This window comes from Orycteropus afer, unplaced genomic scaffold (genome assembly GCF_000298275.1).
Source record: "Orycteropus afer afer isolate SDZICR_OR568_19922 unplaced genomic scaffold, OryAfe1.0 scaffold00437, whole genome shotgun sequence".
Taxonomy (NCBI): Eukaryota; Metazoa; Chordata; class Mammalia; order Tubulidentata; family Orycteropodidae; genus Orycteropus; species Orycteropus afer.
In genome coordinates, this window is record NW_006922024.1 from 970,358 (window position 1) to 982,469 (window position 12,112).

Here is a 12,112-nt window from a genome sequence, read left to right on the forward strand (position 1 = left end):
TGTCTTTTATTTACCATTGTGGGAAAAAAAGCTGAAAATATGTTGTGCAAGTTACAAATGTAACTTATTAATAAATTCTAGAGCATATATTCTAAAATAAACAAGAGTGGATAGTTTTATTTCTAACTAACTTGCTGTTAACAGAAAAAAAAAAAAAAAGAGCCAATGACTGATTAGGATTGATTGTGCTGAATCTAGAAAAATTCTTTCAAAATTAGAAAAAATGACTATTGGACATGATTATGATTAAATCCTCTGTATATATTTAAAAATAGATACTAATTCTCTACTTTTTTCTCTTTTACACTGTACAAGTTTCATCTCTTAGGAAAACTAAACAGAAGCATCTAAGAGAGAAAATATTTAAAAGATTCAATTATTTTGTACCTCTCTGCAATGCAGGTGCATTGAAAAGTGTTCTAAATTGAAAGTGCTCCCAATGCACAATGGTAAAGTCACATAATATAGACAAATTATGCTTTCAATTTCAGATGTCATATTATTCTGGAATTTGAGCTTAGTGTGAATCAAAATCATGAAGACAATTTGAATGAATACATTTTTCTCTTATCCATATGAATCTTACCATAATATTTAGAACATGTAGGTATACTTGAAAGAACATTCCAAGAATAATAAACAGAATTCATGTAGATGTTATTTTAAATTTACATATGGTGAAACTGCGGGATCATGTTTGAAATATAATATGCAGAATCTGAATGCATCAGTATTGCTGCCATTATTTACTTAGTATCTGTGTACTGTTTGCAATGTATTAATCTTTGAGTATAAAGCAGGGTGGCAAATTTTCTATGTAAAGAACCATACAGTAAATATCTCAGCTTTTCTAGGAAAAAATAAAAATGGCATCACAGCTATTCAACTCTGCTGTAAAGTTGCCATAGACAATGCAACCAGTTGGTCATGGTGTTCTAATAACATTTCACCAAAACACTAGGAGGGTTGAACTTGGCTCTGGGTCACGGTCTAGTACTTTAAGATCCTCACAATAGTTCTCTTTATGGTCAAAGAGTCCATTTTCTATAATTAGTCAGATAGTTTAAGACTGCTAAAAATTGATGGTATTATTAGAACATATAACTTAGAGAGTTACCAAAATACTAACTGTCGGAAATAGTGGTGACTTCCTCATTATGATACAACCAGCTGACAACAGGTGCAGGTGAACTGCTAACTCTGCAAACCACTTCTGCATCCTCTCCTTGTTTGAATTCTTGAGGAGATACCACTTCTCTGAAAGTGAGCTTTTCTGTATTGGAAAAATAAAAAAAATATATTAAAAAAATATTATTGCTTATTTCTTCTAATAACATATTCCATAATTTGTTTATTGAGTCTATAATAAAATAATTAGATGAGCCTAGATTTTTTAAATATTTTAAACCATATAATTTCATTCCTCTCCTGATAATTTTCCATCTCACTGAGTATAAAATCTAAAATTTTTATAATTCCCTAACCCAACCAAAAAACAAACTTACTGCCGTCGAGTCAGATTTGACCCATGGGGACCTCTCCTTGGGTTTCCAAGACGGTATCACTACAGAAGTAGACTGTACCCTGTATGAACTAGATTTAACCCCATCAATGTGATGCCAATATGTTCTCTTTCTCCCTGATCCCTCTGCAATCTGTCAGTGTTTTGAGCACTCGAGGCTAATTCTGTCTCTGAGGCATTTGTGTTCCATTAAATTCCTTCAGATTTCTGCCCAAATTCCTTATATAAAAAATAATTATACTTAATACTTTATCTTTCTCTATTTTCTGTTCCTAATTAACTTCTTCACCACAGAATTACATAGCATGCATAGCAACCATCTACATATCTTTTCTCCGTGGCCGATTTATTGCTAGTCTTTTTTCTGCCACTTTAAATACATGCACCACATGGGCAGGGAAATTTTCTGTTACTCCTTTATGAATCTCTAGACTAAAGGTCTGCTATATAGCAGATACTTACTTAGTAAGTGTATTGAATTGCTGAATGAATTAATGGACACAGAAAATTTTGCTTGATGAGAACCTTTCAAAAAAGTAAGTTATTCTTGAAAAACATTCTTCTTTTTCCCTCTTTACCACCAAAAAATAGTAACACTAGGCATTTTCCTTTGACGCTATTTAAAATAATGTAAAATCTTTGCAAATATTATGTCTAGGAAATGACCATTTTAATTTAAGTTTCTGCTAGTCACACAAAGAAAGAGGATATCTTTTCTGAAGGAACTTCGAACTTCGTATGGAAAAAATACTAAATCAGGAAAAAATGAGGGAAACAATGTGCCAAGAAATTGTCCTAGTAATCAAACAGGAATCCCTACTATGGTAATGTTATATTGAATTCAACTCTGCTACCCTCACATACTCTGTTTCTAGAATCAAGAAAAAGCTATAATGAAGACACAGTTTATAAGCAAGCATTCTAGAAATTTATAGATTTTTCACTATACTAACTATCCCATGTGGATTGTAAGCTACTGTTCTAAAGATTTTATGCAAATTTAATGTTGTTGTTGTTATGTGCCATAGACTCGGACACGACTCATAGCCACCCCTCTTTGGGTTTCTGAGGCGGTATCACTACAGAAATAGATTGCCCAACCTTCCTTGCAAGGAGTGGCTGGTAAGTTTGAACCACCAGCCTTCTGGTTAGCAGTCAAGTGCCTTAGGCAGTATTGAATGTAGTCTTCAAAAATACTCTATGAAGTAGGTACTGTTACTGTATCCACTTTATAGATGAGGAAACTGAAAACAAAGGGGCTAAGCAATTTGTTGGAGGTCACAAAAATAAGGAGTAGAGTCTGATTTTAAGTTGGCAGACTTCCCCAACAATGTTCCTAAATAGGTTAACGATTCCTAAATATAAGAAAGAGAAAGCACGATGGATAGGAATAAATCAATCTCAAGACATAAAATAAAGTTTAAGTGTGGAAAACCCCGTTAATTTAAATGCTTGGTGTAGAAGGCAGCTACATATTATTCTGAGTTTTCAATTTTCTCTCTGGCTAATCCTTCTCAGGGAGCTCTGGTAGCATAGTACCTAAGGCACTTGACTGTTAACCAGGAGGCTGGCGGTTCAAACCTACCAGCCACTCCTCAGAAGGAAGGTTGGGCAATCTACGTCCACAGTGATACTGCCAGGAAAACCTGAGGAGGGGTCACTAAGAGTCAAATCTGACTTGACCGCACATAACAACAACAGCAACAACAATCCTTGTCAACTTACTTTCCTCAGTCCTTACTCTAGCTGGTTAGTGCTATAAAACATGCAATTTTTATTTGTTCTAATCATGAACCTTTATTTTAGAGGAACAACACTAATCCTACTAAACTTCATACCACAAAATAAATTATTTTCTATTTTTTGCAACAGTGTTTTCACAGCAAGAGACAATTAAAACATTTTCATATATATTACTTAAAAAATAGACTTAGCTCCATGTTTATATGTTTATGTAAATATATGTGTTTATAAACACCCATTCCCTAACACCTGTTGTATTTCAGAAGTTAACTTATTCTAGAATAAAGTATAAAGGAGCCCTGGTGGCACTATGGTTAACCACTCTGCTGCCAACCAAAAGATTGGAGGTGGAACGCACCCAGCCGCTCTGCTGTAGAAAGACCTGTGATCTGCTCCTGTAAAGATTAAAACTTAAACACTATGGGGCTATTCTACTTTATCACATGTTGTCTCTATAAATTGATAACTGAGTTGCCATCACCCAACAGCAAAAAATGTAAATATAAATAATTTAATATCTGTGAAGGTCTAAGAATACTGCCTAGCACACAGTTCTCAAATTACTATTTAAATATATTTTATTTTGTTTGATTTTTTAAAATTAGAAGCAGTACTTTCATTCAACTAAAACTTATAAGCACATGACTTACGGTAAATTTCCAAAACGACCGTAGCTTCTTGAGTCTGTCCTTTGGCATCTGTTGCTTGACAACGATATATCCCTGCATCTTCTATATTTGCATTGTATATGGTTAGCCTTGACCTAACACCATCCTTTTGCACTGCTACTCTCTGTGTAGAAATGATCTTCTCTCCTTGAGGATTATACCAATCTATAGTCTCAGGTTCACCAATTGCTGCAAAAAGCCACAGTAAAGAAACATTTGAAAATATGCTTCAAGTGTTTGTTTTGACATTAAATTTACTGTTATGCAATAATGTTGTTCACAATTCGGAAGAAAATGTTCATAGTAGGAAGACTGGAAATCTGAAAATCTTACAAAATTGAAAGCAAACACAAATGCTAGCACACATGTTCATTTTATTTAGCCAACTTTGAGGATTCAATCACATTTGAGTAAGCAAAATCCAAAAGTCCCATAGGAAACATCCTGTATGGTATTTATGTTATCAACCCTTATTTTAGTAACTCGTAATTATTATTACGCTTAAGTGCTGATATTGCCTTGGGCCTGAGGCAGATAAAAATCTTACTTGACAGATATATCTGACAAAACATACTATTACTAAGATGATTTCACAGGCTAAATTCTCTTTGCCAGGGTCATAAGGTACAAATGTTTTCCCTAATAAAACGCAGAGCTCACAATAATGGAAATACATTGCAAAACTACTTTGGCCTTTTATAATACTGAATTTTGAGTTAATTTATCAACTTATTAAACTTGTACAGATAAAGACAATAAGGATGTTTAAAATACAGTGCTAATTTCTTTTTCTCAACTGAAATGAGTAGTTTTATCCTTTTAATCTAAAACTGCTAACTATTTAGTCATATGATAATTAGGTGCATTGAAATGATACTTATACAGCAAGGCAATTACAACCAAATCATTACTGGGTAAACATTTATTTCAGTTTTTCAATTCAGCATCTAGGTTATTATCTTCTCTGTGAAAGCTGGAGATTCCTATGCTTGCTTTCAGTCACCAAAAGGGTGTATTTCACCTAATTACTTGAGATAATTTGTGGAAGCAGGATAAACCGTTAACACAAAAATAGCTGGGAAAAATGCATAATGTTAACCCCTCCCACACACACACCCCCACACAGAAACACTGCCATTGAGTTGATTCCATAGTGACCCGCATAAGGTTTCCAAAGCTATAAAAGATGACTGCTTCAGCTTTCTCCTTTGGAACCCTTTAAATGAAATTATTCTCTTCTTTTTCCCCCACTATAAGTAGTTTTAGTTGGGCAATCCTACTTCCGTAGTGATACTGCCTCGGAAACCCAAGGAGGGGTCGCTATGAGTCGGGTTTGACTCGACGGCACATAACAACAACAACAACAACATAAGTAGTTTTATAAATAAATTACTCTCTTTTCTATAATAAATTTGATATGCTTGAACAAAAATTTTTAAAAGGTTAACAAATTTTAAATAAATATTAAGTATGTATGTTCATGTTTTCTTAACAGAACCATGAAACCAGAGTATTTACAGGATAAATTCATTGTTTTGGATACAGGATGGGAGGCATTGGTTGTATTGTCCTCTCTCTAGCAAAGTTTAAAAAAAAAAAAAAAGATTAAAAAATGCATCACTTCTAAATTACATGATTCAAAATATCATTTCAATTAGTAATTTTAGTAGGGCACATAATAATTTGGACATTTTCACTGTTAATTATTTGCCGTAAAATTTCATTATAAAGGAGAAAACTCTAATACATAGAGTGTAATCTGAATTTTCATTAAGCAATCATAATCTTTTTGTTTTTCTTGCATCTCAAATTATATATTCCGTCTACATTTTCCACAATATTTTACTGATAATTTTGGACTACTGGACAGTTTATTAATAAATACTATTAACCACTTTACTTGCTTAAAGGTTAGCTATAAAAATTAATTTGCTATATGTAATATGCTCTCATTTACATCTCTGAGGGCCTGGTCACTTTCCAGTTTAAATCTAAGACATATTTTATTAGGCTTTAAATGTGTAGTATGTTTTAGGTTGTATGGCAACTCTAGAGTCACATCTATATATTCACAATTGTGTTGCTAGGAAAGAATATGCATGCCAATATTCTGATTCACATTGATTTCACTTATCTTTAGTTTTAAATGGTTATTTTACTACAATATTTAATATAAATAAAGCCACTTTCATAGCTACAGTATAACTTTTTGTTATACATCTTTACATAAGTATGTTAATCCCTACCTTCAAATTATGTCTTAATCTAAACCTATATAATACACAGAAAAATTTACATTGTATGATTTATATTGTAGGAGCTCTGGTAGCATACTGCCTAAGGCACTTGACTGCTGAACAGAAGGCTGGTGGTTCAAACCCACCAGCCACTCCTCGGAAGGAAAGTTGGGCAATCTACTTCCATAGTGATACTGCTTCAGAAATCCAAGGAGAGGTTGCTATGAGTTGGGTCCGACTTGACAGCACACAACAACAACAACAACATGAAAACAAAAATAAAACAATTTTATTTTCAAAATTCAAGTGTAAACTATTTAATTATTCTGTGACTATGTGACTCAATTGAGCTGTGCTTGTGTGTGTATATCTATGTGTAGATAAAATATGGATAATGAAACTTAGAAACATTGACGATTTATCTGTAATCTAATGCCAGAGCTGCCACTGTCATGATAAATGATGTTAAACCAATCTCTTCCTTACTTTCTGCTTTTTTATTTGTCATATACAAAATATTTTCAATAAATCCATCAATTCAGAATTTTAAGAATCATGAGTTCTACAGAAAAGTAATGGTTACTTAATTTTTATAATATATATTTTATGCCTCCACATTACAGATATGATTTATCATTTTTCTATATGATTTTTATTTATTTATTAATTTTAGTAATATAAATAAATGAAGTCACTCTGAAGACAACTTTAGCAATGCATTTTATATCATTCGTGGCTATTTTAATGCAAAATCTTGAATTTTGTATTCAATATAATCAAAGGTAGAAGCAATTCTAAATTATCCTCATAAGCAATTTTGTCATTAAACAAATATTTATTTTTACAAGACTTTAAATATGAAGGCTTGTATACATTAAAATGACTATAACAAATATTATTATAAGTAAAAGGTAGAATTTGTTTATTTGTGAATTTTATGCTTAAATGTTTTATAAATGATTTCTGTAGGTGGATGATTGAACTTAATGAGCTCTATATGATACTTAAATTTCTTTTGTTGTTGTTGAACATTATATATCACCAAAGATCAGCATTTTAGCAATTTCTCCATGTACAGTTCAATGTGACATTGATTACATTCTTCAAGTTGTGCTATTATTTTCACTATCCTTTTCCAAATTATTCCACAAAAATTGTCTTAAATTCACTTCCCCCTAAGCTTCCAGGCAACTATTCAAATGGCTTTGTCAATTTGATCTCATATAGATATTTCTTTTGAAGAGCTCAGTGCTGAATGCCAACATACTTTACTAGTTAAAATAAGTTTTGTTTTTTTTTTCCTTCCCTAGAGCAGACTTAAGGGAATAGTTTTGGTTTAAAGTTTAAAGGTTACCTCAGGGCAATAATTTCTGGGTTCATCCAGCCTCAATGGCTCAAAAAGTCTGGATCAATGGTTACATCAATCCAGCAACAGCTTTCTTGATTAAATAACTATCAAGTTTAAATTAAAAATGAAAAATAAATATTAACTTTGCAAATAAATGGTTTTGATTTTCTTTGCCTCGAAATTATCATTCAGGTGTAACTACAGTGCAGTGTCCCATATCTAATTTATTTGTTGCATAATTATGGAGGGGTTCAGATATATTTACAGTCATTCTAAAGTTACTGTTTACATAGTAATGCTAGTTCAAATATTTAAAAGTTATACATACATTACAACTTATTTTCAAAATAAATCATTGAAGATTTTTTGTTAATGAAAATGAGTAACTTAAAATTAACAGAAATAAAATTTATGGTGTTTAAAATGCAATTATTAACATTTTTTAAACATTATAGATCCAAAGAAAATATAAGAAATCATGTTGAGAAACTGATTTTTTTAACTACTTAAATTTCAGGCAATATATTTTGAAAATAATTAAGCATAAAATAAGTAATCTGAAAATATTTATAGAATACATACCTGAACATGTGAAGAATTTAGATTCACCCACACTAAGCTCTACTTTGCTAAGTGAAATTGTCACTTGAAGAAGAGCTGAAAGAACAAATTTGAATAACAATTAATTGTTGTTTCAAATATGAATTCCAAGATTTTAAGACTTAATGACCAAACCACAATCATTTTTGTCTCCCATCATTTCTGAATTGCCTATAAAGAGAAAAGGAATTTTTTTAAAAAAATACAATCCAACCACATTGTTGTTTTTGTTATTTGTCATTGAGTCGGCTCTGACTCATAGCGACCCCTCCTTTGGTTTCCGAGGCAGTATCACTACGGAAGTAGATTGCCTCCTCTTCCTTCCGAGGAATGGCTAGTGGGTGTGAACCGCCAGCCTTCTGGTTAGTAATCAAGTGCCTTAGGCACTATGCTACCGGAGATCTTATCCAACCATATTATTATCTATTAAATAATTATGATTTCACAATCAAATCAAATGCATCACTTATTCAAACTATTGTGTTTATTCTGTTAGTCATGTGAATGAGCGCATTAGCTAATCAGACAGATGTTCCATATTCACTGGCTAGGCCTTACATGTGTTCCCATTGGGGGCAGTAGTCAAAGAAAATTGTGTCCATCAGTTGGAAACTTGTTTCAAATAGTAAAATTGACATTATTATTATTATAATAATCATATAAATTAACTACATCTTTACTACCTACTGAAATATTTCAATGAATGGAGGTTTATAAAGGGAAGGGGTATACTATTGCATAGGGAAAATAAAGATTTTCATTTTCATTATAAATTTGTTGCAAATAAATTTGAAATAAAATGGTTGAAAATTCTACAATTTCAGACAAAATTAAAATTATGTTTTAATGTAAATTAATAAGCTTATATTTTTAGTAATATGATGGGGAGGATAGTTTGACCATACCCTAAACTCTTTCTTTACCATTCCTTGCTCCCAGAACTGCATAGCTGAGGTTTCAGGAAAGTTACAAAGCCTCAAGGGGAGAGGGGAATGGGAATATTCTGAAAACAAGTCTTAAATGAGTATTTACTAATCAAAATGTCAAAAGGATTGTCTAGATAAGTACAGATTACACATAGGTAGAATCCAGTTTGTCTGGAACAAAATGGTGCTACAGCATAAACACTAGAGTAATATTGACACTGGAGAAAGACTCATACTCCGTCTAAGGATACAGAATGAGTCAACCCATTGGCAAAGGAAGATGACAAGGACACTTGTCTCTCCTGATTTCGGTACAGAAATCATACTTCTCCTTAGAAAGATTAATCACACTTCTGCCCTATCTTGTGTTTGGGAAAGCCCAAACTGAGAAACTAAACTAAAATGTGGTTTTCCATGTGACAGAAGCAAACATAAATCCTTTTCAGAAGAACTGCATCATAAGACCAGGCTGCTCACACTTTTTATAGGTGAAGTTCTGTTTAGCCTAAACTCATATCCTGATATTACAAAATACATGGTCAAATAAGTTTTGTTGAATAACAGTCAGTTGAAACATCCCAGAGAAGAGATGGACTCATGGAATTTCAAATAAGGGCATTTGTAGACTAAGAGTGTAGCATAAGAATATTGAAAATGTTCACAAAACAAACAAAGATTGAGGACTCAAAAACCTGAAAAGGAACAAACTATTTATCAAGGAAAAGCTGTCGAATTTGTTGCTTAATCCCTTTAAAATGCATTTCCTCATACTCTCCATCTTTGACTATCAATTCCTTCTCCTAGGAATTATTACTGTCTTCCTGGATTAATTCCTATCTTATGGGGAACTCTCCAGGACACTACAGGTGGGCTACATGTCTTTCTTCTTTCCACTTAGCCCTGGATCCTCTTTATTAACATTTTATAAGATGTCAAGGAAGTATGCTCTGATGGTACAGTAGTTAATCAAAAAGTCAGCGATTAGAACCCACCAGCCACTCCATGAGAGAAAGATGAGGAAGTCAGCTTCCATAAGGATTACAGCCTTGGAAACCCTGTGGGTCAGTCCTTCTCTGTTCCATAGGGTTGCTGTAAATTGAAGTCAACTTGATGATAGTGGGTTTAGGGTCCATTAAGTGATTAACACATTGTATGTGTTCATCAAATATTGATATTAATTTTACATTTCAAAGAAAAAAAAATAAAAAAAAGCACATGAAATCAAAAAGAATAGGAAGAAATCCGAAAGAACCACAGGATAAGTTGGAAGCTATAACCCATAAACAATGCCTATTCTAGGGAGAAATCATATAAAATCTATTATTTATTTATTTTTGAAAAATCTTTTGAGAAGTAATTAAGTCTTTTAAAAACTTAAAAAGTTCAAATGGAATGGGGTCAACAGAAGGCTGAAAGTAATAGATTGGGTTCAGAAGAGCCCCAGAAATGTAAGATTTCCCTTATAAGGAAGGAGCTTGCATCTGAAATGCTGGAGCTTTTATTCAGATCCCAAATTTTGACTGTGGGATTAGAGAATTTATAAATTGGAATACAGTTTGAATGTGTCTAAGAACAGATTTGAAGGAAGTAGAAAAGTGATTATAAGGTTGAAAGAAAAGAGAAATGATGGTTCTGTTCCCCATTCTCATTTCTTCCCTTCTTTTCTCTCTTCTTTAAGACATCTTCTTTTACCCTGGCATCAATATCTGTTTCCCTTTGTGGTTTCTGTCTGTCCTTCACCTAATCTAATGCAGAAATCTTTTACTAACATTCAGTTGGATAGCATAGTTTCAATTAAAACTTCCATTGTACAAACTCAAACCTTGCCCCAAAACTTGTTCACTCTTTACTGGTCCAGTTTCGTCCCTATCAAGTCCTTTCCAATCTTACCAATATAATTTCTGAAATATATCTGGATCTTTTTTGTTTATATCCTGCATAGTTTCCCTAATTCATACACTCCTTTATTTTAATCAATATTTCATCAGCCTCTAGATTTGTCTTTCTGAGTCTGATCTCTTTCATTTGTCTTGCCTCTAAAATGGTTTTTTAGGCTCCTGGAAACATACATCTTAAAACTGTCTTTAGCTAACTCCTATCCAAAAATCTTCCAACTGGATTTGCAGGAAAACTCAAATTAAAGAAAAAAAAAAATCATATCCACTTTATGTTCAATTAGTTCTCTCTGATGCTTCTGTATCTTTGGACAATAGAATTACTTCTTTTCCCTTACTGATTCTCACCCCACCTCCCACATGATGAATTTGCTCCAAATGTTTCCTCTGCCCTATCTCCCTTTCTCACATCTCCCTATGGTTAGTTACATACTATCTTCAAAGCAAATTTAAAATATAAATAACTTTCTGAAATAGTCTCTGATTTTCCTACATACGATGTTAACAAATTGAAAAATATACATTTCATCCTTAGACATTTTCAATAATCAAATGAAACTTGGAAAAATAACTAATTGCTATCAAGTTAATTTCACCCTATAGTGTCCCCATGTATTTCAGAAAAGAAATATATGGAGTTTCAAGGATATAATCTTTCAGAAACAGGCCACAAGCCTTTCTTCCAAGGTGCCTTTGGCTGGATTCTAACTTTCAACCTTTCAGTGAGTAGTCAAGCACTTACACTTTTGCATCATTGGGGCTGTCTTAAATGGAACTTACATTATTGCTAATTACAGTAAATTTTCAACTCTTTTTAAATATAATTTCCCAGAAGAAAGGACTCACATCAACTTCAATTTTTCTTTCTTAAAATAATAATATATGAGTAGATGGCAGAGTGAACCAGCTAACACTTAAGAAGGCACATAAAATAGATAGTATTAACAACATATAATTTTAGTTTGATTCCAACAGCAGCATGGAGCTCTAAGGGCACAGTGCCTAAGGTCTTCGACTATTAACCAGAAGGGTGGCAGTTCAAACACACTAACCACACCACAGAAAGAAGATGAGGCAATCTACTTCCATAAAAATTTATTGTCTTGGAAACCCAGCAGGGGTTACTATGAGTCAGAATCAATTCAACAGCATTGGGTTTAGTGAGTCCATTGT

The 12,112-nt window shown here is 32.7% G+C and overlaps 1 protein-coding gene across 1 annotated transcript in view; it reads right to left on the reverse strand.

The window, feature by feature from the left end:
* Window positions 1-8,278, reverse strand: part of NCAM2 (neural cell adhesion molecule 2) — a 434,855-nt gene extending 426,577 nt beyond the window's left edge. Inside the window, exons 1-4 of the mRNA XM_007954167.1 lie at window positions 8,254-8,278; window positions 8,101-8,175; window positions 3,916-4,122; window positions 1,130-1,273 (exon numbers count right to left, since the gene is read on the reverse strand). Of these exons, the coding sequence (XP_007952358.1) occupies window positions 1,130-1,273; window positions 3,916-4,122; window positions 8,101-8,175; window positions 8,254-8,278 (451 nt within the window). The remainder of the gene's footprint in view (window positions 1-1,129; window positions 1,274-3,915; window positions 4,123-8,100; window positions 8,176-8,253) is intronic.
* Window positions 8,279-12,112: the final 3,834 nt, after the last annotated feature.